General features: G+C 44.7%; 1 protein-coding gene across 1 annotated transcript; it reads right to left on the bottom strand.

Annotated features, from left to right (window-relative positions):
• Positions 1-75: 75 nt before the first annotated feature.
• On the bottom strand, positions 76-26626 carry ERICH6 (glutamate rich 6). The gene is made up of 13 exons (XM_049785517.1): positions 26059-26626; positions 25609-25663; positions 22953-22966; positions 20151-20206; positions 19661-19777; positions 17240-17356; positions 14836-14984; positions 13906-13979; positions 12614-12756; positions 7351-7436; positions 4954-5109; positions 1994-2222; positions 76-339 (listed from the first exon to the last, which is right to left on the bottom strand). Exons 1-13 carry the CDS (start codon positions 26624-26626, stop codon positions 76-78), a joined length of 2028 nt encoding a protein of 675 aa, XP_049641474.1.
• Between the last annotated feature and the right edge of the window lie 1307 nt (positions 26627-27933).

Here is a 27933-nt window from a genome sequence, read left to right as displayed (position 1 = left end):
TTTCATACACCTTTGTTGAAACCTCTATACTCACTCCCCCAAAGACCCAACACAACCAAGAAAAACATTGTTGTCTTAAATGTCTTCATTTATTATGGTTGTTATTGTTTGTATAGTCTCTTGGGCCATGCCCAAATTGTGACAAAGGGCAATAAGTTTCAGAGAAAGGGTAGAAAGGTAGGAAGGCTGCTTTATTTTTTCCCAAACGTGACTGGAGGGAAAAGTCAGACATCCTTCAAGTTTATGGAACAGGCGTCTCATCTTGATTAGAAAGGCCAGCAATAGAATATCATCATTACTCAAGTTCGGGTGTGCCGGAAGCTTCTTGGGGTTCAAGACCTTTTTGGAAAAGAAAGAAGGGAGCTCAGGGTATTTCAGTAGAAGTTAGGGGGACAGGGAGTGGGACCCCCTCTAAAGCCTAGTTTTCTGTAAATAGGGAGGGGTAGAAGGTGTTACTGTCTCCAGACATGGGGTATGAATGAGTTGATGCAGCAGAGACCTGCACAGAGGTTTGGGTTCACAATTTCTCAAGGGCTGATCCTCACTGAGAGGACTAGGTGCTGCACACAAGGTTCTTTCCCAGGGAGCATTGTGGAGACCAGGAGGCTGGCCCAGAGAGCAAATGTCCTCAGAGAAGGTGGCACTGGAGTTGGGTGTTCAGGAAGGACGGATGACTCAGCTCTCTCATCTGTTTGCTCCATACTGACCTCTGCAGGACCAACTTGGACTGTGGCTCCCTATAGTCTCACCAAGTGCAGCAAAGTAAATGCAGCTGCTGCTCACACTGTTCAACACTAACTGCATTGCAGAAGGCACAGATTTTTCTGGCATTTGTATCTATCACCACAAACACACACACCCATCCCAGCTGGAAATAAAAAAAAATTAAAAAGGAAGGACTATCAGTTGGACAAAAGTGAAGACTGGACCAGAAGCAATGGAGGATCTTTCACTTCTGTAGACCCATCCAGGCCCCATCAAATGACAGAAACTCAAGAGATTCTAATGCTAGAATTTAGAATGATTTTCTGAGATAAGATCATTGTACAGCTAGCTGGCAGGGTGCTTGTCTTGTACATGGTTGGCCATGTGCAAGGTTTCATCACCAGCACCACATATGGTCCCCTGAGCCTACCAAGAGTGATCCCTGAACACGAAAACACGAGTAAGTCAGGAATATCTTGGGGGAACACCAGGAGGGTATATGGACCCTAGTTGAGAAATACTGGCCTACACTACTGACTGCAGTAGTCAAAGTGACAAAAAAATAGTCCAACACTGTCTTGCAGACCCTCCTCTGTTACTGCAAGCTGGTATCTCTTTTATCATTTGGTATTTATGACAAATTTCTACTTGCTGAATATCGAGGTCATATTTCCACTTGAAAGTGATTTTTATATTTTTTAGATCATGAAGACATCTTTGAAGTTTAGGGCAGCCTCATTCTTTAATATTTCATGAAACAAGGTCCTCAGAGTTTTGGCACATAATCAGAATCACAGACAATATGTATTATTTATGCACTTGGATCTCTACTTACATCTATTGTTACAGATTCAGAGGAGACCATGATTGACCTTAAGTGGGCAGAAGGCAGGAATGTAGGAGAGTCTGCAGGGAGATGGGACTCAGACATGGTCTTGTCCATGGTCTGAAACAATTCTCCTGTCCCAGGCCAGGCATGTCTTCCCCAGCACAGAAGAAAAGCTTTTACTGCTCCCACACCAAATGGCACCATCACAGAACTCACACAAAGGTAATGTGACTTGGAACAAACTCTGAACTAAAACAAATTTCTAAGAGGAACCAAAAAGCTTTCTTGATTCCATACTCCAACACTCATGATTTCTCTTCTCATTGAAATCCAAAATTCCTAATGGACAATGTATTGTATTCACATATAATATGTTAAGAATGATTGCAATACTAACACAATTTATATTACTCTCATTATTGTAAGTGCCTTAAACTTTTTTTTTTAAAAAGTGCCTACCTTCACTCTGGTTCCAACACTTATTTTTGCCTGTTGGCCCATTGCTAAGAAAGTGATGGCAATCTTGTCTTGCTCTAGAATGCGGATGCCCACATTGTGGTTCAGAGCCAAAAAGACAGGTTTGAATGAAGCCAAGGACATGGGAGCAAGGGCATCAGACCAGTTCCAGGCCCTCACTCTGTTGCCAGCTTCATCTGAGTATTGACCTCCCAAAAGGTTGATGTATACCCTGGGCAGGAAGAAATGAGAAAAAAAAAATCCCACAGTTCCATTATCATTGAACTGTGAAATCAGATCTGTCACTCACTAACCAAGTCATAACTATTGCTAACCAGTAATCTAAAACAGTAAGAAACTCTTAGGAGTGAGGGTAGCATCTGTGACTGAGGCCTCTCTCCTCCTTGGAAGTACTGGGATTACTTTAAGAAACTAATGAGAAACCAGAAGGGATTCTGAGAGCAGCAGAATGAGACTGGTAAAGGAGTCTAGAAAAGTAAATGAGGGGTACACAGGAGGAGGGAGCAGGGAATGTGTAGTCTGGAAAAGAACCAGGAAAAAGGATTTGAGAGAGTGGAGTGCACCAGTGCTGAGGTTCTCCCAAGGAAGAGCAGGAGGGGGTGTGTGCTGGGGAAATGGCCTCAATAGATACTATTTTCAACCTGTGTGTAGTACCTGGGAGCCAGGTCAAATCATCTCTGGTCTGGGGATTGCTGGAAGAAGCTCAAGGTGTGGATCAATGAAGGAGAGTACAAGATGCAGTTTCCCCTCTTCCCATGGTACATTCAAATCCAGCCAGGTCTTTGGTCTGGGGGTACTTTTGCCTAGCTCTGGGCCCAATTCTCTCTTCCTCCTCTTCCTAATTTTTTACCTTCCAATTTAGATCACTAAGTCCCTGCTAAAAAGAAAAAAATAAGGACAGTTCTGGGCTCTTAGCAGATTAACTTAATTTGAGCATCTTTTTTTGTTGTTGTTGCTGTTGTTCTTAAGGGCCATTTCTGATAGTGCTCAGGGCTTACTCCTGGTTCCGCAGGTCTCTGCTGACAGTTCTTGGGGAACCAAATGGGGTGCCTGGATCAGCCGCATGCAAAGCAAGTGCCCTACCCACTCTCCTGCCTATGAAGATATTTTGTTTGTTTTATAAGGCTTGCTGCATTGGCTACGAGGAACCCATACTTATGTAAGACATTTCACATTTTATCTCTACCCTTCCACCCCTCAGTACTGACTGATGGCAGTACCCTGATAACAAAGAGAGACATAAGAGAAATGGTCTTACTGGATCTGGGAAGAGGTTGATTTCATTTATTGGAATGTGGGTGGAGGGGCCGGAGAGATAGCATGGAGGTAAGGCATTTGCCTTTCATGCAGAAGGTCATTGGTTCGAATCCCGGCATCCCGTATGGTTCCCCGAGCCTGCCAGGAGCGATTTCTGAGCATGGAGCCAGGAGTAACGCCTGAGTGCTGAGGTGTGACCCCCCAAAAAAACATGTGGGTGGAGATAATATTTGGGTAAAATTATCTGGGTAAGGGGCCGGCGCAGGTGCCTGCCTTGCCTGCCCTCGCCTAGGACGGACCGCAGTTCCATCCCCACGGCGTCCCATATGGTCCCCCAAGCCAGGAGCGATTTGTGAGCGCATAGTCAGGAGTAACCCCTGAGCGTCACCGGGTGTGGCCCAAACCCCCCCCCCCCAATTATCTGGGTAAGTTAGTCACTTTTTTAAAAAAAACTTAATAAGCATGCTATGGAGGCCCGAGAGATAGTACAACTGGATAGGGCACTTGGCTTGCACGCAACCTACTTGGGTTGGATCCCTGGTATCCCATATGGTCCTTCAAGCACCCACAGTGATTCCTGAGTGATGAGCCAGAAGTAACCTCAGAGCACCACCAGGTGTGACCCAAAACCTAAACATGCTATATAGTGGCAGAGACTCTGGAGGAGAGATGAGTTTGTACATTTGTGGGGGGCAGCTAGAAGGGATGACACAGCATGTATCAAGAGTTGTGTCAAATTATCCAGCAGTTCAGCTGAAGGGGAGGGGCCTGCCTCAGGCAAAGGAAGCCAGAAAGTCCTAGAAACCAATCAAAGACCTTCACATCATAAAACACATATATTGAACCCCAAAAGAGTAGGAGTTTTCCAGTATTCATGGTGCTGATGGGCTGACAACTGACAACCAACAATTCCTTACACACTGACTTTCTCAAGCATGGCTTTTTTTTGTGTGTGTGTGTGTGTGTGTGTGTGTGATAAGACCATTCCACCCATAAATATAGAGGAGAAAATACCTGCTTTTTAAAAACATCCAGAAAGCTTAAGGATATTTGAATTTAGGATCACCTTTCTCTTTCTCAGGCTAACTAATCATATAAAGTCTTGGAGTTGCTAAGTTAAAAGATCCAATGGGGAGGACAAGGTTGATTTCTCTAGAGATTTCATTTATACTTATTGTGTTGGTTGTAGCTCAGGAGGGAAATTTGGTAGTTAGGACTATAGCCAACAATAATATCCGCTGGTGAGAATATTTTCAGTGTAGACACACTTAAGAGACCATAACTGGGTTCCTACTCCAAATTCCCACTTGAGATCAAGTACTTTTGCCCAAGAATGTTTTTTCCACATTGAAATAACAGTTTCTGTTCTCTTCCTGTTCTAGAAAGAATATAACTTACTTTCAATTAAAAGGAAAACTACAGGGCCCGGAGAGATAGCACAGTGGTGTTTGCCTTGCAAGCAGCCGATCCAGGACCAAAGGTGGTTGGTTCAAATCCCGGTGTCCCATATGGTCCCCTGTGCCTGCCAGGAGCTATTTCTGAGCAGACAGCCAGGAGTAACCCCTGAGCACCGCCGGGTGTGACCCAAAAACCAAAAAAAAAAAAAAAAAAAAAAAAGGAAAACTACAGTTCCACAAAGTTTGAGCAGCAGTAGCAGCAGTAGTAGGAGATGCCTAGAAGCTTACCAGACATTTCCATTGGGGTGATAGCAGACACTTCTACCAGAAGAATCCAGCACAGCCAGAATTGTGGGGTTAGTGGGTGCATCTTCTTGGATGATACAAGTAAAACCATTGTCCTTGCTGGGCACTCGGATGATGGCTAGGTTTCCAGATGGATAACTGAGATCAGATAAGGTCATTTGAGTTGCTCTAATGGTCCTTGACTATTGTTGGAATAAATTCAGTTTGTGAGAGACCCTTTTAAAATGTTAATTCGTCATGCAATGTCACAGTTAATGCAAAGAAGGGGTTCATGTTCAGATCCAGTAATAAACCTTGAGTTCACCCAGTTATGACCCATTCTCCCACCTCTGCCCCAAATGAAATGCTGCTCACAGACATGTATAAATTGGTCCACATTTGTGGGGAGTCAAAAAATCAAATATTTAATACGTCCAATTATTTTCTGATTTTTGGGTCACACCTGGCAGTACTCAAAGTTTACTTTGGCTTGGCAATCAGGGGTCACTCCTAGTGGGACTTGAGGAGACCATACTGGATTCTGGGGATTAAATCCAGACTGATCTGTTCATTGAACTATTTCTCTAGCCACCCAAATGCTCATTATTTCTTACCCAGGGATTGATAGCTCTAGAAATCTAGATATTGAAGGAAGAAATCTAGGAAGTCTAGATATTGAAGGAAATATGTGATAAATATGTAGTAAAGGATGCATAAAGTTTTTCACTTAACCTTAATATGCAAAAAAAAAAAAGTGAAATCACCTTAGTTCAGTAAAATGGTGAGATGTCCTTTTATTAGGTAAGATCCCTAGGATGAGATGCCTTTGGGGTTATGAAAATGAGATTGAGGGGCCGGTGAGGTGGCGCTAGAGGTAAAGTGTCTTCCTTGCAAGCGTTAGCCAAGGAAGGACTGAGGTTCGATCCCCCAGCATCCCATATGGTCCCCCCAAGCCAGGGGCAATTTCTGAGCGCTTAGCCAGGAGTAACCCCTGAGCATCAAATGAGTGTGGCCCAAAAAACAAAAAAAAAAAAAAAAAAAAAAAAAAAGAAAGAAAGAAAATGAGATTGAGAGGAACTGGAGAGATAGCACAGCAGCTTTTGCCTTGCAAGCAGCCAATCCAGGACCTAAGGTGGTTGGTTCGAATCCCAGCGTCCCATATGGTCTCCCATGCCTGTCAGGATCTATTTCTGAGCAGATAGCCAGGAATAACCCCTGAGCACTGCTGGGTGTGGCCCAAAAAAAAAAAAAAAAAAAGAGGTTGAGAGAAAGCTCAAAGGGTTAGAGTGCATATGTGACATGTACAGGCTAATGGTTTGGTTCTTGGCACCACAGACCTACCTAGCACTGCTGGGTATGGCCCTGGTGACCCTCAGCACCACTTAAATGTCACCTCCCAAATCCACAAAACTGAAGTGAAAAGAGAGCCAGATAATAGCTTAAAGGACAAGAGCACATGCATGGCTGCTAGAGTTATTTGCCTCAATTCACTCATGACCCCTAACACTGCCAAGACTTGACCACCATTGGGCCGGGCCTAGTGGCCCCTAGGACTCTGGGTCCAGACAAAATCATATCATTGGGCCAAGCACAGAATTGAGTATTGCTGGGAGCAGAACCGTCTGCCCCTGAGCAATACTTGGAAGCTCCAACATTCCCAAATAAATTGGTCAAATCCTTATATCTAGTGCATATGATATGCTCATGCTTTTATCCTTTGCATAAAATTATGTCAAGGCGGGCCCGGAGAGATAGCACAGCGGCGTTTGCCTTGCAAGCAGCCGATCCAGGACCAAAGGTGGTTGGTTCGAATCCCGGTGTCCCATATGGTCCCCCGTGCCTGCCAGGAGCTATTTCTGAGCAGACAGCCAGGAGTAACCCCTGAGCACCACCGGGTGTGACCCCAAAAAAAAATTATGTCAAGGCAACAACATATAAAATATGAATCACTAGTGAACATATTGATGTGTGTGTTTCAGCCACACCTAGTGGTGCACAGGGCTTCTTTTTTTTTGAGGGGGCTACACCTAGCACAACTCAGGAGTTACTCCTGGTTCTGCACTCAGAAATCACTCCTGGCCAGCTCAGGGGACCATATGGGATGCTGGAGATTGAATCTGAGTATGTCCTGGGTCTGGAGCATGCAAGGCAAACACCCTACCACTGTGCTATAACTCCAACCCTTACTTCTGGCTCTGCATTGAGGAATTACTCCTGGTGGGCTAAGGGGACCATATGGGATGGTGGGGATTATGTAAGGTAAGTACCCTACCTGCTGTACTATGGCTCCAGTCCTAAAAGTACTGATAGATTTTTAAAGAATTCTGTATCTCCTCATAGAAAAAGGTCAGGGAAAGTCTGGGGGAAGAGGCATACTGGCAGCTTTGAAGGAAAGGATACAATATTTGCATTGTGCCATCTGGAAAGAAAGTCAGAAACTTGCTTCCATGTTTGTAGTCTTTCCCCAAGAACTCATCACTCAAAGTCTGTTCACCACAGAAATACAAACACACTCAGCAATTTGTAGTTTCTGATACATCGCATCAAGCCTGGTACAGCAGGCAACCCTGACTTGCTAAAGTGATAAGAACCAAACTTAAATTGTGGTTAGAATCAAATTTGTGGAAACTGCTAAAGCTGTTCCAAATCCCAGCAAATTACCTGATATAGATCTTCCTGGAAAAAAAATCTAACATTTCATATTTGTTTGAAAGGTTGTACTTACGTTTTACTTTATCTACATGTTACTATTCAAACAATACAAGGACGGGAGAGATGGTGGAGGAGGGTAATGTTCTTGCTTTGTGTGTAGCAGCTGACCCTGGTTCAATCCCTGGTACCACAAATGGAGGAGGGGTCACTCCTGAACACAAAGCCAGGAATAGCCCCTAAGTATCACCAGGTATAGTCCCTTAAATTCCACCAAAAATAAATACATAGCAAATAAAATGGAACAAGATGCCAGTCACCTTGGCACAATGGAAATAATTCTAAAGCCCAATCGCAATCGTGTTTACATAATTGTTAAAATTAATAGACTTGTATATCATTTTTTGTTTGTTTGTTTGTTTTAGACACACAGCCAGCAGTGCTCAGGATTTACTCCTGTCTCTGCACTCAGAAATCACTGCTGGGCAGGCTTGGGACCATATGAGATGCCGGGAATTGACCCTGGGTTGGCCATGAGCAAGACAAAGGCCCTACCCACTGTGCTATCACTCTGGCCCCAGACCTGTGTATGTATGTGTGTGTATATATACATATATATTATACACATACACACACACACACACACACACACACATATATATATATATATATATATATATATATATATATATATATATATATATATTTTGGCTTTTGAGTCACACCCGGCAGCACTCGGGGGTTACTCCTGGCTCAGAAATCGCTCCTGGCAGGCATGGGAGACCATATGGGATGCCGGGATTTGAACCAACATCCATCCTGGATGGGCTGAATGCAAGGTAAATGCCCTACTGCTGTGCTATCTCTTCAACCCAGACCTGTATATATTTTTTAAAAGTCAATTTTTATCATATTAAATTATAGGTAATAAACCCAACTTTAAACTGCAGTATAAGCTGCAGTATCTGGTGTCTCTTCAGGATCACTCTTTAGGCCATTTGAGCAGAACACTAGTGGAATGGGGTCAAAATCTAGCATAGAGGGGTGAGTGGTTGCCTTATACACTGTCAACCTGGGTTTGTCCCCAGTACTCCATATGGTTCCCCCAGACAGCCAGAAGTGCTTCCGGATGGTAGAGTCAATAGTAAGGTCTGCATACAGTTGTGTGTGGCCCCAGAACAAAACCAATTCTCTTTTTCCCAATAGAAACAAAATCTGGTCTCAACAATTAAATTTACGGCAATCTATTTTGAGGAACTACACTTATCTAAACATAAATTGATACATAGAGATATTCTTTTTTTTTTTTTTTTTTGGGTCACACCCGGCGGTGCTCAGGGGTTACTCCTGGCTGTCTGCTCAGAAATAGCTCCTGGCAGGCACGGGGGACCATATGGGACACCGGGATTCGAACCAACCACCTTTGGTCCTGGATCGGCTGCTTGCAAGGCAAACGCTGCTGTGCTATCTCTCCGGGCCCACATAGAGATATTCTAAGCAATGCTCTTTAACAAGGCAAAAATTAATAAAATAAATGAATACAAGATGCTAATAATCCATGCGCCAGGGCAAGGATCAGTTCAGCAACACTTGCTTTGCACAGGAATCTCTGGGTACTATTTCTGCTACCAAAAATAAATAAATAAATAAATAAATAAATAAATAAATAAATAAATAAATAAATAAATAAATAAATAAATAAATTGGGACCGGAGAGATAGCACAGCGGCGTTTGCTTTGCAAGCAGCTGATCCAGGACCTAAGGTGGTTGGTTCGAATCCCATATGGCGTCCCATATGGTCCCCCATGCCTGCCAGAAGCTATTTCTGAGCAGATAGCCAGGAGTAACCCCTGAGCACCGCCAGGTGTGGCCCAAAAACCAAAAAACTAAAACAAACAAACAAACAAAAAAACAATAATAAATTAAATTCTCCTGTGTCCAGTAACAAGGAAATGGTTATATAATCTTTTTGAAAAAAATAATCAGATAGTAGGGGCCGGAGAGATAACATGAAGGTAGGGCATTTGCCTTGCATGCAGAAGGACGGTGGTTCAAATACCAGCATCCTATATGGTTCCCCGAGCCTGCCAGGAGCAATTTCTGAACGTAGAGACAGGAGTAACCCCTGAGCACTGCCAGGTGTGACCCAAAAATTAAAAAAAAATCAGATAGTAGAAATATAATGTAAACTAAGACATGGAAATATTTTATAACTTTAAAAAATTGCATATGTGTGTGTGTTTTTTGTTTTTTTTTTGTTTTTTGGGCCACACCCATTTGATGCTCAGGGGTTACTCCTGGCTAAGCGCTCAGAAATCGCTCCTGGCTTGGGGGGACCATTTGGGATGCCAGAGGATCGTACCGCGGTCTCTCCTATGCTAGCGCTTGCAAGGCCTTACCTCTAGTGCCACCTTCCCAGCCCCTCGACACCTTCCCGGCCCCGCATATGTGTGTTAAATGTCACTATATACCTAAAATATTACTGTGAAAGATTTGTAACAATTATTTAAATAGGGGCCGGAGAGATAGCATGGAGGTAGGGCGTTTGCCTTGCATGCAGACGGACAGTGGTTCAAATCCCGGCATCCCATATGGTTCCCCGAGCCTGCCAGGAGTGATTTCTGAATGTAGAGCCAGGAGTAACCCCTGATTGCTGCCGGGTGTGTCCCCCAAACCAAAAAAAAAAGATTATTTACATAAAAATTGCATATGTGATCCAATTATAGTCATTTTTGAACCTATGCATAAATGCAGGCAGGGCATTTGCTTTACACATGACTGACCCAGGTTTGATCCCTACCACCCATATGGTCTTTCCCAAACTGACCACAAGAGTTAGTAATAATCCTTAACACTGCCTGGTGTGACCTAAAAAAAAAAAAAACAAGAAAAGAAACAAAGAAAAGTCTGGAACAATGCTATTAGAATTTTGGGCAGGGGCTGGAGAGATAGCATAGTGGTAAGGCATTTGCCTTGCATGCAGAAGGACATTGGTTCGAATCCTGGCATCCCATATGGTCCCCAAGCCTGCCGGGGGGGATTTCTGAGTGTAGAGGCAGGAGTAGCCCCTGAGCACTGCTGGGTGTGACCTTCAAAAGAAAGGAAGGAAGGAAGGAAGGAAGGAAGGAAGGAAGGAAGGAAGGAAGGAAGGAAGGAAGGAAGGAAGGAAGGAAGGAAGGAAGGAAGGAAGGAAGGAAGGAAGGAAGGAAGGAAGGAAGGAAGGAAGGAAGGAAGGAAGGAAGGAAGGAAGGAAGGAAGGAAGGAGAGAAAGGAAGGAAGGAAGGAGAGAAAGGAAGGAAGGAAGGAAGGAAGGAGAAAGGGAGGGAAGGAGGGAGAAAGGAAGGAAGGAGAGAAAGGAAGGAAGGAGAAAGAAAGAAAGAAAGAAAGAAAGAAAGAAAGAAAGAAAGAAAGAAAGAAAGAAAGAAAGAAAGAAAGAAAGAAAGAAAGAAAGAAAGAAAGAAAGAAAGAAAGAAAGAAAGAAAGAAAGAAAGAAAGAAAGAAAGAGAGAAAGAGAGAGAAAGAGAGAGAGAAAGAGAGAGAGAGAGAAAGAAAGAAAGAAAGAAAGAAAGAAAGAAAGAAAGAAAGAAAGAAAGAAAGAAAGAAAGAAAGAAAGAAAGAAAGAAAGAAAGAAAGAAAGAAAGAAAGAAAGAAAGAAAGAAAGAAAGAAAGAAAGAAAGAAAGAGAAAGAATGAATTTGGGGCAGCTATGAAAATGTTTTACATCTATTCACTGTTTTGTAGTCATTTCGTTCTCAGAATGAGGTTCAGATGACTAGAAAGTTACATTTTAAACTTTATTTCAAAATTAAATTTAATTTAGATAGTCATCTATAGTAGGTCTTATTAGATTATATATTGTAGGTCTAGAAAATGTTATGGTTTAGAGAAAGTGTCAAATTTCTCCCTTCATTTTAATTTTCTAGGATCTTTTTTTGGGGAGGAACACACCTGGCTGTGCTTAGAACTTATTCCTGGCTCTGCATTCAAGAATCACTTCTGGTAGTGATCAGGGGACCTTATGGGGTGCTGGGGATTGAACTTGGGTTGGTCAAATACAAGACAAGCACCCTACCCACTGTACTATCTCTCCAGGCTTAGTCTAAGAAATATACAATTAGTATCATTGTTTGTTTTGGGGCCATATCTGGTGTGCTTGGGGCTACTCCTAGATTTGTGCTTAGACTTGCTCCTGACAGTGCTTGAGGAACTAAATCAGGTATCAGAGGTTAAACTGTGAGCCTCTCATATATACAGCATGTGCTCATTCTTTGACCTGGTTCTCTGACCCTATTGTCAGCACATTTTAAAAGTAAAAAGTCTTGGGGCCAGGCGGTGGCGCTGGAGGTAAGGTGCCTGCCTTGCCTGCGCTAGCCTCGGACGGACCGCAGTTCGATCCCCCGGCGTCCCATATGGTCCCCCAAGAAGCCAGGAGCAACTTCTGAGCGCATAGCCAGGAGTAACCCCTGAGTGTCACAGGGTGTGGCCCAAAAACCAAAAAAAAAAAAAAAAAAAGTAAAAAGTCTTTAATCCACCCCACCCGCACCATAATGCATGTATAATATCGTGTCAAAGTCAGTGAAAGCTAAAAGGTTGAGTCAATTCTCTCTGATAAATAAATAATTTGATCCCTCAGCCATTTTGTCATATTCCTCATAACTACTTTCATCATGTTGGGTAAAATGGAGTTTAAAAAAAAATATATATATATATATAGCAGGTAGAGGGGCCAGAGAGATATAAAGTGGCTAAGGCATTTACCCCAAGGCATTTACAACTGATCTGGGTTTGTTCTCTGGCATTCCATATGGTCCCTGAGCACTTCTATGAGTAATTCCTGAGTGCAGACCCAGGAATAAGGCCTGAGCACCATCATATGGGGCCCCAAATTCCCCACCCCCAATAGCAGGTAGAGGACCAGGAATGTAGCATTTGTTTTGCACATCTGGATTCCCATTTCTGGGTCTATAAAAGGAAAAAAAGAAATTGCAAGGAAGGAAAATTCTAAAATACTTACCTTTCCACATGCTATCATAGAATCACAACAAACAATGGATATAATTTTATTTTTTAGTAGAATATCATATAATCTGTCCTCCTCTGTCTCTTTTATTTGAATATCCATAGAAAGCTGGTAAGAAATTCTAGAGTGTTTGTTGTCTGGGGGAAGAATCACAAAAATAACATTTTATTTATGGTTTCCCAAACTTTCCTTTGAACATTGAATTTCAAATTTGGGGGGCCGGAGAGATAACATGGAGGTAAGGCTTTTGCTTGCATCCAGAAGGACAGTGATTCGAATCCTGGCATCCCATATGGTCTCCCGTGCCTGCCAGGGGCGATTCCTGAGCGTAGAGCCAGGAGTGACCCTTGAGCACTGCCGGGTGTGACCCAAAAACAAAAAAAATAAAAAATAAATTCAAATTTGGTTGCAAATGCCTTCAGACATTTTAATGGGGGAAAAATTGAAACCCATCATTAAACTAACACAAGCTATTGCACTTGGTATTTTTGTTTGTTTTTTTGTGGGGGTGTATAGTTTGTTTTGGGTCACACCCGAAGTTATTCCTGGTTCTGCACTCAAGAATAATTTTTGGCAGGCGCAGGGTTCTGGGGATTGAACTCATATGGGTTCTGGGGATTGAACTCATGTTGGCTGCATGCAAGACAATATCTTTCCAACCCCATGAGATGTCGCTTTGTTCACAAACAAATGAGAACATTCTCTTGCTTAAAAAAAAGCAATACTTTTATATTTAGTGAGAGTTTCTAATCTTAGACTTAGTTGGTTATAGCTGAACATCAAGGTTTTAAAAAGCAAAACCCAAAATACAACTTCTTTTAAAATCTTTTCAGTCATCCTGGGCAATGAAGTCATTAACCCTGAGTCAGAGCTAATGTAGGGAAAAGCAAGAGAAATCTAGAGCGCTTTAAATTCTAAAGCAGGCCTTTAGAATACTAGGACAATACTAAGACAATATTTCTACTGGTCAATAAAAGCAAACAAAAAGGAATCAGATTTACTCTGGAAAGTCTCCAAATCCCAGTTTATAAATAAAATGGGCAAAATACCTAACAAAACAGATCATGAACTCAAACCTCTGAAGCACCCTCTGTCAAGTTGCTAATCTCTTTCAAACATACAATGAAGATTAAATCTTCGAAACCCAGGCACTGAGACCAGATCTTCAAAGCCCCTTGGACTGACGCATTGATCAAGATGAAAAGTTTAAGCATTACTAGCAAAATATGCCTTGCTAATAGCATGGGAGTCTTTTTCTGTGTCTGTGACAACACAGGTGACCTCACCTTCTTCGGGTATAGCAGGCTGATCGATTTTGACTATCATTGCATATTGCCTGGCAAACTGTTGCTCCAGTTTTCTACAAAATAAAGAAGCACAAGATGTGTTTTTTTTTCCCCTAAAATGTGTTTTAATGCTTAAAAGGTAGACCACAACATCTAACTGTCTAAATTATTCTTCTTGTTTGTATTGGTGGTTCCTTATAAATCTAGTCATTGAATCAGGACATTCGAATCTCCACTCTGGTTTGCTGCGAAAGGATTGGGATTAGGACATTACTACTTCATGGAACTATTTCTTAATCTTGGGGCCACACTTGGTTGTACCCAAGGGGCCATCAGGTCTGAGGAAAATGCTTGGATGCACAATCTCCCCACCTCTTACATATCTTTCACATTAGTATTTTAGGTACATATTAACATTGAATCAGGGGAATACCCACCACCAAATTTGTCCTCCCCCCTTAATACTTAATACTTTATCCCAATACTTAAATCAATGCATTTGCTGAGTGTTGAGAAGCTTCTAGATCTCTAGCTATTTACTAGAATCTTTTTTGTTTTGGGGCCACACCCAGTGGTGCTCAGAGGTGAGTCCTGGCTCAATACTCAGGAATTATTCCTGAGAATAATCTCAGCAGAACCTGGGTTTGAAGCTGGGTAGACCGTGTGCAAGGCAAACGCCATACCCACCGTCATATTGTTACTCTGGCCTCTATTCATTAGGATCTTTGACACTTTCCTATGGTAGAAACTGTCAGAGCTCCAGGTGGACAGCGGAAGACTAAGAACCTCCCTGAACTTCAGCAAACACGTTGACTTCATTTATTTCCTTGGAAACATAAAAAACTTCAATAGAAGATCTTTGGTTCATTATCCATTATGCTCTTCAAGCGGGCCTACCTGCATTACATTGCAAATAAATGCCCCATCTACCTCTGAAGAGCTTTTTCCTTGGCTTTTTGTCTCTCAGCTTCACTGCCATGAGCTGCGTGGGGGCCAATAGATATTAACTCTAATGAAGGAGTGCCCTCATCAGCGTAGATGTAGTCAATCATATTTTGAAAATAACTGCAACAGGCTGCCTGAAAGACAAAGGGGTCAATTTTATCTCACGAGTCCCAAATGAGGATAACAGGGGGCAAAGATACATCAAAAATACCAGTGGGGTGTGGATCACAATCTGTCAGAATACTTTCTGAGAAGTGCTTTATTAAGGTATAATTAATTCATATGTCCTACGAGTCACCAAATTTAGGAGCCAGTGAGACAGTATTGAGGTTAAGGTGTATGTCTTGCCTATAGCTGACCTGGCACCAAATAAGTTCCCCCAGGAATGAGTAAACCAAGAGTAAATAAGTCCTGAGCACTAATCAATGTGGCTCCAGAAAAAAAATGGGGGGGGGGGAATCCCCCAAACAAAGTCAGTTTTAAAGTGAGCAATTCACTCGTTTCCTGTATATATTTACAGAATTATGCAGCTACCACCAGATTCCTCTTCAGAACAAATAGCCAATGACACAAGCAGTTACTTGCCTATCACCTCCGTTCTCAGTCCTGACAATCACCAATTTACTCTGTCTCTATAGATCCTCGTGGCCTGTGCCATTCCAGTGAAGGAAAGCTGTGTAGAGTGTGGCTTTATGGCTGGTTTCTTCCTTCTTTGCATACAATTTCACAATCCATCTGTACTGGAACATTTTCTGAGTGAAGATGGCTTCATCATATGGCTCCATTACATCGATCTCCACATTGTCAGCCTCCAGCTGTTGGCAACTGTCTCTCTCTGACACGAAACATGGGACTGCAAGCCTGGGTGTGCAGATCAGCTTTCCCATCCACTGCCCCTTCCTTTTGTTGTTGTATCCCTTCCTGCCACTTCTGGGGAGTCACATGGGTCATGGCTTGGGGACTCACAATAGCAGGATCAGGGACCACACTCTGATGTGGGATGGTGTTGGGTGTTGGATCTGAAGACATCCAAGAAATAAGCAAGGTCAGCTAGAGAGCTGCAGATAAAGCTAGAGAGGTGCAGATAAAGAGCTGAGGGCTCTTAATGTAAATTACTAGAACACTGGTGTCCACAGGGGCAGGAGTCCTGTATATATATATATATATATATAGTCTTTTATCTGTCACCCCTTCTGGAGGAAGAAAACCTTCAGAGATTTTACCTTTGCTTCCTCTTTCCTCACATCCCCTTAAGAAATGTAAACCCCCACCCCAGCTTAGTAGTTGTAAGAATTTGTTATCTGCTCTGTTTTCTATTATTGCTGAACAATAGTTGTCCTATGTAGACAGCCAGGGCTCTCAGTCCATGAAGCTGGAAGCCCCCTAGCCCCATGCTTGTCTCTTTTATGTCTGTCTTCTTTTCTTAATCTTCGTAGCACTCCTGTTCAGGCATGTTTACTTAGGGCTAGACACCAGCAGTTGGGAGTCTCTGGGTCTTCAGAGACAAGTTTGTGTGTAGAGATATGTTGTTAGTGGTCCTGGTGGAACTTCGGATCAGTCCTATATTGATGAGCTGCAGAAATGTTTCCGTTTTCTCCCTCTGGCTGGATCTAATGCTTCCTGTCTGTCCTTCCTAGCCAATATCTTTATCACCTGCCTTTTTAATGATAGACAGTTCCTGATGGCTGTGAGGTGGCATTTTACTTGGGAGAGGATTTCCATGATCCCCCACAACTAACACATAACTCTAACGTAATCTTTTTTTGGGGAAGGGTGAAGCAGTTTGAGGGCCACACTTGGCAGTACTCCAGAGACCATATCGTGTTAGGGTTCAGGGCTTGAATCTAGGCTCCCATATGCAAAGAAGGCACTTGATGCTCTCTCCCAGTGCCACAAGACACTTTGTGTGTGTGTGTGTGTGTGTGTGTGTGTGTGTGTGTGTGGTTTTTGGGTCACACCCGGCAGTGCTCAGGGGTTATTCCTGGCTCCATGCTCAGAAATTGCTCCTGGCAAGCACGGGGGACCATATGGGACGCTGGGATTCGAACTGATGACTTTCTGCATGAAAGGCTAACGCCTTACCTCCATGCTATCTCTCCAGTCCCCACAAGACACTTTTAAGAATGGAATGCAGGTGGGTCTAGGGCTATAGTACAGCAGGGAAGGCATTTGCTTTGTTTGCAGTCACTCCAGGTTTGATCCCTGGTGTTCCATATGGTCCTCCAAACCTGTCAGGGGTGATTCCTGAGTGGAGAGCCAGGAGTAAGTCCTGAGCACTGCTAGGTGTGGCCCCCAAACCAAACAAACAAAAGAATGGTATGCAGGGGCAACTACACCGAATGTGTTCAAATAACACCCATTTCTTTAGCACTCCTGCAGCAGAACTTACATTTTTCACTGGTTCCAGACCGGTTTTGTCTAGATTAGTGTCCACCGTGGTAAAAAGGTTTTTCAAATCTCTCCCACAAAATTCACAAAAGAGTGCCAGCTCCTCCTCTTCTTCTTTCTGAGAAAGGGAAATTGAGTAAAAGGCACTGAGCCTTATCTCTCTGGGGGCGACCCCTGGGATGGAGGGTCATGGGGGCATATTCAAAGTTCCTGTCACACACTCCAAAGTCCCTGGATGGGGTGTGGAATTTCAAGAGACAGAAGGCAGCCTATGAGACTTCCAGAAATGAGCCCACCTCATGTCTCTCAGGGGATCTGTGCTTGGCGCAATTCACCAAAGCACAACTGAACCTCTCCCTTCCCGCTTCCAGGAGCTGCAGTGGGCTTTTGGGATGCCCTGTCAGAAAAGAAGGAAATGGCTGAAAAGATTTTCTATTGATGTCAGAAGCCCTTGGAGGAGATGATGGGGAGATGGTTTGAGAAGGGACAGGATAGAGAGAAAACGGCATGTGTGCGGGGTTAAATCCTGGAGCAGTGGTGCTGGCCCGCTTAACAGACAGGTTGAAACCACTAATCTATCTATCTGATTATTACTGCCAGTCTGTGGATGGTCTGTAGGGTAGGGGCTGACTGAAGAACTCTGGTCTGTGATCGGCCTATTATAAACTCTCAAGAAGTGCCAGATCAGAACAAAGTCTTCATATAACTATGTGGGCCATATTCACAGTGATGGACTTTGAGGCCAGAGAGTTAGTGCAAAGGGAGTGTGCTTGCCTAGCAAATAGCTTGTCATCGCTTACACTGCATGGTTCCTGGAGCATGGCCAGGAGTCATCTCTGATCACAGAGCCACCCCCCACCCCCAGCACTGCCAGGTGTGGCCCAATACCTGCAAACAAAGTAAAACTACTTTCTCTGATGCATGCCAGTCCTTTCTCAAGGGGAGGCGAAGCCATAACTCTGACCCTTCCATCTGTGTGTGAATGCAATTGGAGAGGATGACACCAGTGGGAGCAAAGAGGCACCTCAGAGTCAGGCTTAGTGGGTGATCTGAACCCCTGAGTTGAATGTAGGGTGTTTCAGTCCAGGCAAACAGACATGCCTCCCACCCTAGATTTCCAGGAAAGGAAAGGAAGGTCCCTCATGAGGGCTTGCAAGGCCCTTCTCTTTGCCATAGGGATTGTTCTCTGAGGCTGACAGAAAGGCCCAAGGTAACAAAGGGTGGAAGGATGCCCACTTTCACCACCTGACTGGTGTGACTGGTACAATTTACTGGAGTTCTGTGTTACCCATTTGAAAAGCTGGAAGCTGGGGAGGGAAAGACCTGAAGCAAAGAGCTGAGTATGAGGGAGGCCAATATAGGCAGAAAGGTCAGAGCAATGCTGGACTGTAGCTCAACTACTCTGGCATGAGTCTTGCAGTACATTCCTGGCCATAAACCCTTACCCTCCAGCCAGGGGTGAAACAAGCTATGCCAGGAATCATGGGCATGACCTTTGCAGAAGTCTAGTAGTACCCATCCTGTAACGATCACACGGGTGACCTTGCCCTTGTCCATCAAGCTTGGAGCTCAGTGATAACATAAGAGGATTGATTCCAAGGGCCTGAGGAAGAGTGCAAAGGTAAAACATTTGCCTTGCATCCCTGATACCACATATGTGTCCCTGAGCATCACCAGGTCTGGGCACCAATCAACACCCTATTCAATAAAGGAATCAATAAAAAAGTCTTCTTAAGGGCCCGGAGAGATAGCACAGTGGCGCTTGCCTTGCAAGCAGCCAATCCAGGACCAAAGGTGGTTGGTTCGAATCCCGGTGTCCCATATGGTCCCCTGTGCCTGCCAGGAGCTATTTCTGAGCAGACTGCCAGGAGTAACCCCTGAGTACCGCCGGGTGTGACCCAAAAACCAAAAACCAAAAACCAAAACAAAAAAAAGTTTTTTAAAAAGGTGATGGAGTCCAGCAAACATTCCACTGTGTGTACAACTTCCCAACCCCCCACCTCCGATCTGTTCATGTGACCTCATGCAGAAATAGGGTCTTTGCAGATGGCATCAGGCTCTGATAAGGTCTCTAGGGTGATCTTGGGAAAGAGGGGCATGAGGATGCAGGCATGCAGAGGATGCTGGGAATTAGTAAGGTGGCCGCAAGCCCGGGGAAACCAAGATTGATGCACCAACCAGAAGCTCAGAAGTCAGGGTGCTCTCTCCCACTTGGCCCGTCTCCCTCCCCTGAAGAGGGGCATGCTTAGCCTTCAGATGGGTATGACAGTCCACCCCACTTGACAATGGGTTGCAGCAAAGTGTGGGCGCCAGGGTGAACACTGAGGCTCTTGTGCATCTTTGTGGGGGCATCTCACAGCCTTCTTTGACAGCAGTCAGTAGAAGAAGCCGAGAAGGGACCAGAAGGCAGAAATTCCATCACCTTAGGTTTCATGCCCAGGAAGCCAAGCTCCCGTCGGAAGGCCAGAATGCGTGGGGGACCGATGCTGGGGATAGTTCTCAGGGAAGTCTCAAAGAGCTTATTGAAGTCTTCCTGGAACTGTGGGTAAAGGGGAGAGAGTAAATGGCTTGAGCATAATCGCCACCTGCTTGTAGGAGGTTTCTGGATGTTACATTTTTCACTCAGACATCACAACTTCCAACAAGGATTCTTTTGGTACTTCCAACAACATTGGCACCCACCAATAGAATAGAAGAGCCGGGGCCAGCGAGGTGGTGCTAGAGGCAATGTGTCTGCCTTGCAAGCGCTAGCCAAGGAAGGACCACGGTTCGATCCCCCGGCGTCCCATATAGTCCCCCCAAGCCAGGGGCAATTTCTGAGCGCTTAGCCAGGAGTAACCCCTGAGCATCAAATGAGTGTGGCCCAAAAACCAAAAAAAAAAAAAAAAAAGAATGAAAGAGTCATTCCTTACCTCCAACTGGCATAGAATGTTGAGCTTCGACTCCTCTGGATTGATCACCCACTTTTCTAAAGGAAGAAAGGACAGACTGAGAAGGAAAATGTGAGATCTCCATACAATGCATTCCATTTTCTGGGGAGCCCAAACCCCTCACAAGCTTGCAGTTGAAATGGTCCAGACCTTCCCTGTCACCTGGCCAAACTGGCTGCCCAGTGGGAACCAATTTTTGCAGTAGAGGGACTCCCACCAAAGCTCCCTTTGCCTCTGTTTAATTGTGTGTGTGTGTGTGTGTGTGTGTGTGTGTGTGTGTGTGTGTGTGTGTGTGTGTGAATCTGTCTCTCTGTGCTCAGGGGGGTTTCTGGCACTGTTCAGGAGACCCTGTGTCCACCAAAATGTCTCTTAACCCTGTATTATCTTTCCAAACCCATATCTTCCATTAACTCCTTTTACCTCTTAACTTAGATGGCAGTTTTTCAGTTTCGAAAATCTTTGGTTCAGTCGATGATAATTTTCCTGTAAAACAGAATAAGGATAGTGGTGGTAGGATGTAAATTTATTACTAAGAAAAGTCTATTATAAAAAGAAAATTAGGTTGACAGGTCCAGGACAGAGCTCAGCTATTGAACACTTGCCTTGCAGGTTCAAATTCCTTTGTTCAAATTCCAGACACAGCAGGGAAAAAAAAGAGAGAGAGAGTCCTTTTGGGAAATGAAGTACCATGAACATATTTATTCTTTTAATTCTCCCCTTTCCCCCCACTAACATTTTGTCAGAAAAAAAAAACATAACACAAGAAACAATTTAAAGAAAACCCACCTATGATATAGGAGGTTATTATTTTTTTTTTTTGGCTTTTTGGGCCACCCAGTGGGTTTTAGGGAGTCCTGGCTCTGTGCTCAGAAATCTCTCCTGGCAGACTAAGGGGACCACATGGGATGCCGGGAATCAAGTCTGGGTATGTCTCGGGTCAGCTTTATGCAAAGCAAATGCCCTACCACTGTGCTATCTTTCTGGCTCCAATATAGAAGAATTTTAAATGTCCCTGAATCTAGAGAGATTCACCTGCCAGAGGTGGCTAGGGAATCTAGCCCTAATATTACAGAGTTGCACATTTTGCTTGATTCTAGTTATGGTCTGCAAACCTGTTTCCTGTATTAAAATTTTTTTGAGGGAGCTCAGAATAAAATAGTACAGTGAATAGGTTGCTTGCATTGCACATGGTAGGTAGGTAGTTTTGACTTGCATCCTATATGGTCCCCCAGAGCCTTCCAGAAGTGATTCCTAAGCACAGAGTCAGGAATAATCCTTGAGCACCATTGGGTATATCCCCTCTCAAAAGAAAACAAAACAAAACAAAAAAGTTTTTCTTTCCTGCTTTTGGGGAATGGGAAAGGTGGTATCTGAGTCATATCTTGTGGTTCTCAGTGGTTATTTATTCCTGGCTCTATTCTCAGAAGCAACTCCTGGCGATGCTCACTCAGGATACCATATGTAGAGTCAGGGACAGAGCTAGGTTAAGTAGGATGCAAGGCAAGTGCTTAAACTTTTGCACTAACTTCTCTTGATTTTTTTATTGTGTGTGTGTGAGCACCCAACGGTGCTGAGGACATGTTCATGGCTCAGGGCTCAAGGACTATTCCTGGCAGGGCTAGGGTCTATATGTGGTGCTGGAAAGCAAACCCAGGTAAGCTGCATATAAGGCAACCTTCACACTGTACTATCTCTCTGGTCCCAATTTTTTCCCTCCTAAGTCCTATTCTAGCTAAACTATGCCTGTTGCCCTGTAAAAGATTTCTCAAGTAGGGGGCCAAGAAATATTACAGTAGGTAAGGTCCTTGCCTTGCATGTGGTCTACCCTAGTTCCATTCCTGGCATCCCATATGGTCAACCAAGCTCACCAGGATTGATTTCTGAGTGCAGAGCCAGAAGTAACTCCTGAGCATCACTGGGTGTGTCCCTAAAACAAGACAAAACAAAAATAATAAAAATATTTCTCAAGGGGCTGGAGAGATAGCATGCCTTGCATGCAGAAGGACGGTGGTTCGAGACTTGGCATCCCATATTGTGTCCCCCCCCACCCCGAGCCTGCCAGGAGCGATTTCTGAGTGTAGAGCCAGGAGTCACCCTGAACGCTACCGGGTGTGACCCCCCCCCAAAAAAAAAAAGATTTCTCAAGTAGAAATGGAGTTCCAATTCAGGACAGAGAACTAAACTATGACTTCTTTTATGAACTGGAGAGTAGTACAGCAGGTAGACTTCCTTGAATATAGTCAACCTGGGTTTGATCCCTGGTATCCCACTGTCCCTTGAGATTTTCAGTAGTAATTTCTAAGCACAGAGCCAGGAGTAACCCCTGAGCACCACCAAGTATAGCCACAAAAGCAAAAATAAATAAACCCATAAATAAACCAGGGCTTCTTAAACTTTTCCCTCTCATGTTTTTGGGTCAAGGGTCATCCCTGGTGGTGCTCAGGCGTTGCTCCTGGCTCTGCACTCAGAAATTACTTCTGACAGACTTGGGGGACCATATGGGATGCCAGGATTCAAACCGGGATCTATCCTGTGTTGGCTACATACAAAGCAAATGCCCTACTTCTGGGCTATGGCTCCAGTCCCTTCACTCCCAATTTTTTAAGGGGAGCTTTCTGAGTACCAGTAGTAGGACTAGAATCAAACTTAACTCTCCTGTTAACCAACACAAATTTCTCCCAACAGAGGCTGAGAAAAAGTACTTACTGGGGCTCTTCTTTTGTGTTTGCATTGCTTGGAGCCAACTCTGGTCTGTCTGCACACCGATCTGAGTCGTTCCCATACTCTGATCCTCAGGCCTGAAGTGTATGTAACAGGTTAGCTTTAGATAACAGGTTAAGTGGCGCTGGAGGTAAGGTGCCTGCCTTGCCTGCGCTAGCCTAGGACGGACCGCGGTTCGATCCCCCGGCGTCCCATATGGTCCCCCAAGAAGCCAGGAGCAACTTCTGAGCGCATAGCCAGGAGTAACCCCTGAGCGTCACAGGGTGTGGCCCAAAAACCAAAAAAAAAAAAAAAAAAAAAAAGATAACAGGTTAATCTTAACACCGATAAAAACTTAGATAAGAGATCAGTCTTGACATCTAATAAATTCCCATTTCTGAACACATAGCCAGGAGTAACCCTAAGTGTTACCAGGTGTGGCCCCAAAAACCAAAATCAAACACACACACAACCAAACAAAAAAACAGAGAGGCAACACATGACCAAATAAAGAGGCCATGAGGCAGAAAGGCCATGGGGCAAAAAAAGCAGACTAACGCCAATAAATCTTGTGCTGACTGGTTTGATATTATTTCTCCACTATTACCCTGCTTCATAAGACCCATCCACCTAAGGGGTTAGAAACTGGGTGCTGGAGCAGTCTCACCAACTCATAGATTTAGATTTTTATTTTACAACTACCCATGTTTTATTTTAGTTTTAGATTTTGGGCAATACCTAGTGGTAGTCAGGACTTATTCCTGTCTCTGTGCTCAAGACAGGCTTGCTCATGACAGGCTTGGGGAACCATATAGATAAGCCACATGCATGGCAAACACCTTATCTGCTATTCTATCCTTCCATTGCTTATCCCACGTTTCAAAAAAGCAATTAGTTTTGAAAAAAGGAGGGCCAGAGTGGTGGCGCAAGTGGTAGGGCATTTGCCTTGCATGTGCTAACCTCAGACAGACCGTGGTTCAATCCCCGGCATCCCATATGGTACCACAGGCCAAGAGTGATTTCTGATCACATAGCCAGGAGTAAAAAAAAAAAGCAATTAGTTTTATTTAGTAAGTATGAGAGAGAGAGAAGGCAAGAGGTTGGAATGGAAAAGAGACAGAGATAATAGTATAGTAAAGGATGATAAATTATACATCCTAATCTGGGAAGCAGACAACACCAAAATGGAGCACACCCCAAATTTGGTTTAATTAATTTTGTTTTGTTGTTTTATGCTCCATCTGGTTTAGTGCTCAGGGGACCATGCAGTGCCTATGATCAATGTCTGGGCTGCAGCCTGCAAAGCATGTACTATATAGCCTTTGAGTTACCTTCCAATCCCTTCCCCGAAATAAATTTTGGAAGGAAGCTTCCCAAGCAGCTCTTAGGAGGTCTGTGCCCCTCAATGATTCTTAGTCAGCTGAGTTGATAGTTTAGTATAAGGACCATAGGAGACAATGCTGCCTGGGGTCTGTAGTGCAGGGCATACTTGGACACCCCCAATTCCAAAATTCCCATCCAACAGGAATTCTAGGTCAAGATGGTAGCCAAGTCCATCACTCTCTTTCTTTTCTTTCCCAGGACAAATCATACTCAAACCCCCAACCCTTAGGAAAGATTAAAAAATAGTCCTGGAAAACAAGAGAGGTGCCATCAAACAAATGGGGAAAAAATGGTCTTGGGGCTGGAAAGATAGCATGGAGGTTAGGCATTTGCCTTGCATGCAGAAGTTGGTGGTTTGAATCCCGGCATTCCATATGGTCCCCCGAGCCTGCCAGGAGCGATTTCTGAGCATAGAGCCAGGAGTAACCCCTGAGCACTGCTGGATGTGACCCAAAAACAAAACAAAAATGGTCTGATGGAAACCAACACAGAGAGTACAACAGTTCAAGTTAAGTAAAGCTCTTCCTGATTTTGTTGTTGTTGGTGGGCTGTTGTTATTTTCAGTTTTTAGGCCAGGCTTGGCAGGGCTCAAGGTAGGACACTTGTCTTGCATGCAGCTGACCTAGGTTTGATCTCCAGCATCCATATGGTTCAGGAGTAATTCCTGAGTGCAGAGCCAGAGGTAATCCTAGAACATTGCTGGGTGTGGTCCAAAAGCAAAAAAGAAGTGTGTCTCGGGCTTGGTGTAAGAGGTCAGAGAAGATTTGTAGAGCAAAGGTAAGTTTCTTCAGTGCCTTGGGGTTAAGTACTTTTAGGTTAATAACAATAGAAAGGGGAAAACTGAAGCCATCTTTTCTGTAGGTGTCTCAGACTAGAATTGCCAGGAATAGAGTTCTGTATTTTCCTAGCCATGTGGCAAATTCTCATTTTGTTTCCTTTATCCAAACACATACCCTTTCTCTGCAGGTAGGTAGTAAAGCGATGGGGGCACTTGAAGTGTGGATTAAAGAATTTGTAAATGGGATAAAAGAATCTGTAAACAGAGTGATAGTACAGAGATAGGACACTTGTCTTGCATGTGGCCAACCAAGCACCACAGATGGTCCCATAGTCCTGCCAGAAGTGATCCGTGAGAACAGGGCCAGAAGTATTCCCTGAGCACCTCTGGTTGTGTGTGTGTGTGTGTGTGTGTGTGTGTGTGTGTGTGTGTTTCAGCCCCAATCCCAAAAACAAATAAATAAACAACAAGTTGTGAATGCCCTTGTTGATTGTGTAGTACTTCCTGACATGTTTATCCAAAAGGCAATCCAAATTTGCTTCCAAAACAATAAAATGAAAACTAAAGGTCTTCTCTTACCTCGGGAGGTCCAGGTCAGAGTCTTTCTTAAATGTCTGGAATATTTTGGGAATATCTGTTGAAGGAAACATGGAGGAAAAAAAAATGTGGCTGCTGCTTCCTTTAAACCAACCATTGTCAAAAAAAGAAAAAAGAAAGAGACAACATGGCAATGCCTGAAGCTATTCTTTCAATGGTACCAAAGGGTACACAATAGCATGATCAGAGATGGAGGCCAGAGATGCAACTGAAGAGCCCCCATCTCACAGCAGCCAACAAGAGCGACTATGAGGGACCAGAGCTGGGAGGGACTTGCTTTGCAAGCACAGCAGACCTGTGTTGCATCCTCAGCCCACCACATGGACCCTAAGCCCAGAAGTGATCCCAGGTGTTGCAAAGTCAGGATTCCCAGGAGTGGCCCAGAGCCAGAAACCGGAGAGCAAGCTGGGCAGAAGGGGGGCCGGACGCTACCTTTCGGGGGGCTGGACCCCGGGGTGGGGATCGACTCCGAGCTGGACTCGGTCCAGCTCAGGGGGGTGGAGAGACTGCTGGGGACCGTGGGGCTGAGGCTGGGGCTGACGACGCTGATGATGCGGGGCCGCAGCTTCCCGCCCCAAACCTCGCCCAGGTCCAGCGCGGGCCAGAGCAACTCTCTGGCGGGCAGGATGGTCTCCAGGGTCTCCATCGCCACCGCCGTCTCCGAAGTGGACGTGGTGGCCGAGATCGCCTTTTCCTCCTCCTCCTCCTCCTCCTCCTCCTCCTCCCCGTCCTCCACCGCTTCCTCCTCTTCCTCCTCGACCTCTTCCACCTCCTCTTCCTCGCCCTCCTCCTCCTCCTCCTCTTCCCCCAGGGACTCCGCCTTCTCCAGGTCTTGCAACTTGCGGCCCTGCACCTGCAGCAGGTGCAACTCCCGCTCCGCCCGCTCCCCAGGGCCCTCCTGGCTCCACTCCGGGGACTCCGTGGAGCTGCTGCTCGGAGAGTCCATGGCCGAAGTCGAGTCCACGGCCGACACCGACTCCGCACCCCGCGGCGAGTCCATAGTGGCTGCGGGTCGGGTCGGTGGCGCAATGGCGCAGGTCGCAGCGAAGCGGCTGTTGGCACGTCGGTGCCCGGGCAACGGCCGGTGCAGCGCTGGACAGCGACAGGCTCCGTGGGCACGCAGAGGGTGGGGGCAAGGGGCGATGCAAAGGGGCCCCCGATCCCCCTGCTTGCCTTCTGGGCTCTCGGACCCGGACCCAAAGGAACCCCTTTATCCTACTACACCGACTCTCAGCTCCTGCCTAGTTGCACCAGCTCTGCTGGTGTTAGGACTTGGAGATTTGTTGAAATCTCGAAGAAAACTACCACCAACGGAGAGGCCCCACTGGGTTCTGTCGCTTATATTTGTCTTGACTTTAATTTAGTTTTGGGGGCCGGAGAGATAGCATTTGCCTTGCATGCAGAGGGTCGGTGATTCGAATCCCGGCATCCCATATGGTCCCCCCCCCTTGAGCCTGCCAGGAGCGATTTCTGAGCATAGAGCCAAGAGTAACCCCTGAGCACTGCCAGGTGTGACCCACCCAAAAATTAATAATTTAGTTTTGAACTTTTGATTTTGGGGGTGGGGTGGCAAGGGGATACACCAGTTGTGTTCAAGGTTTACTCCTGGTTCTGTGCTCAGGTATTGTTCCTGGCAGATGGCTGTAGGGGGGAAGTGGGGAGGAAGTGATGACTAGAATAGGTGCCTGAGATCGAACAGGGTGGGCTATGTCCAAGGCAAGCACTTGACCTGCTTTTGAGTTTTCACTTTATTGCATTCCAAAAATATATAAAAGAAGAGAACAGGGGAACCATTAGGGAAAGAAGAAATGCAAGGGATGATGGGAGAGAGAGAGAAGAAGAAGGGAACATAGAAGAGAGGGATGAGTGACAGAAATGGTGTGAACAGTTGATGTGGATGAAGAGGCATGAAATGTAAAAGTTTCCACTTCTTTCTAACACAAAACCATCGTTTAAATGAGTTACTAGTTACCATTCCCTCAGTAATCTCTTGCAGTACTAAGTCAAGTGTTGTCAAAAAAAAGACTGTGGAATGGCATGCAAAAGTTTCTCCAAGTAGTCATTGCCAGTAGCAATGACATACTTCCAAAGAGCTTTATCTCCTGGGACCAGACTACTTTTTATTTATTTATTTATTTATTTATTTATTTATTTATTTATTTATTTATTTATTTATTTATTGTTTTTGGGCCACACCCAGTGATGTTCAGGGGTTATTCCTAGCTATGCACTCAGAAGTTGCTCTTGGCTTGGGGGACCACATGGGACACCGAGGGATCAAACCGAGGTTCGTCCTAGGCTAGTGCT

The sequence above is a fragment of the Suncus etruscus genome, chromosome 13 (genome assembly GCF_024139225.1).
Source record: "Suncus etruscus isolate mSunEtr1 chromosome 13, mSunEtr1.pri.cur, whole genome shotgun sequence".
In the NCBI taxonomy this organism is placed as follows: Eukaryota; Metazoa; Chordata; class Mammalia; order Eulipotyphla; family Soricidae; genus Suncus; species Suncus etruscus.
Note: the sequence above shows the minus strand (reverse complement) of the source record. Positions and strands in the feature narration are given on the sequence as shown.

Coding starts and splice junctions, on each gene's coding strand:
- ERICH6 (XM_049785517.1), bottom strand. CDS start 26,626: ATGGACTCGCCGCGGGGTGCGGAGTCGGTGTCGGCCGTGGACTCGACT. Junction 19,778..20,150: donor ACATTCTATGCCAGTTGGAG/GTAAGGAATGAC, acceptor CTTTACCCACAG/TTCCAGGAAGACTTCAATAA. Junction 2,223..4,953: donor CACCCCAATGGAAATGTCTG/GTAAGCTTCTAG, acceptor CTTCCTGCCCAG/GGTATACATCAACCTTTTGG.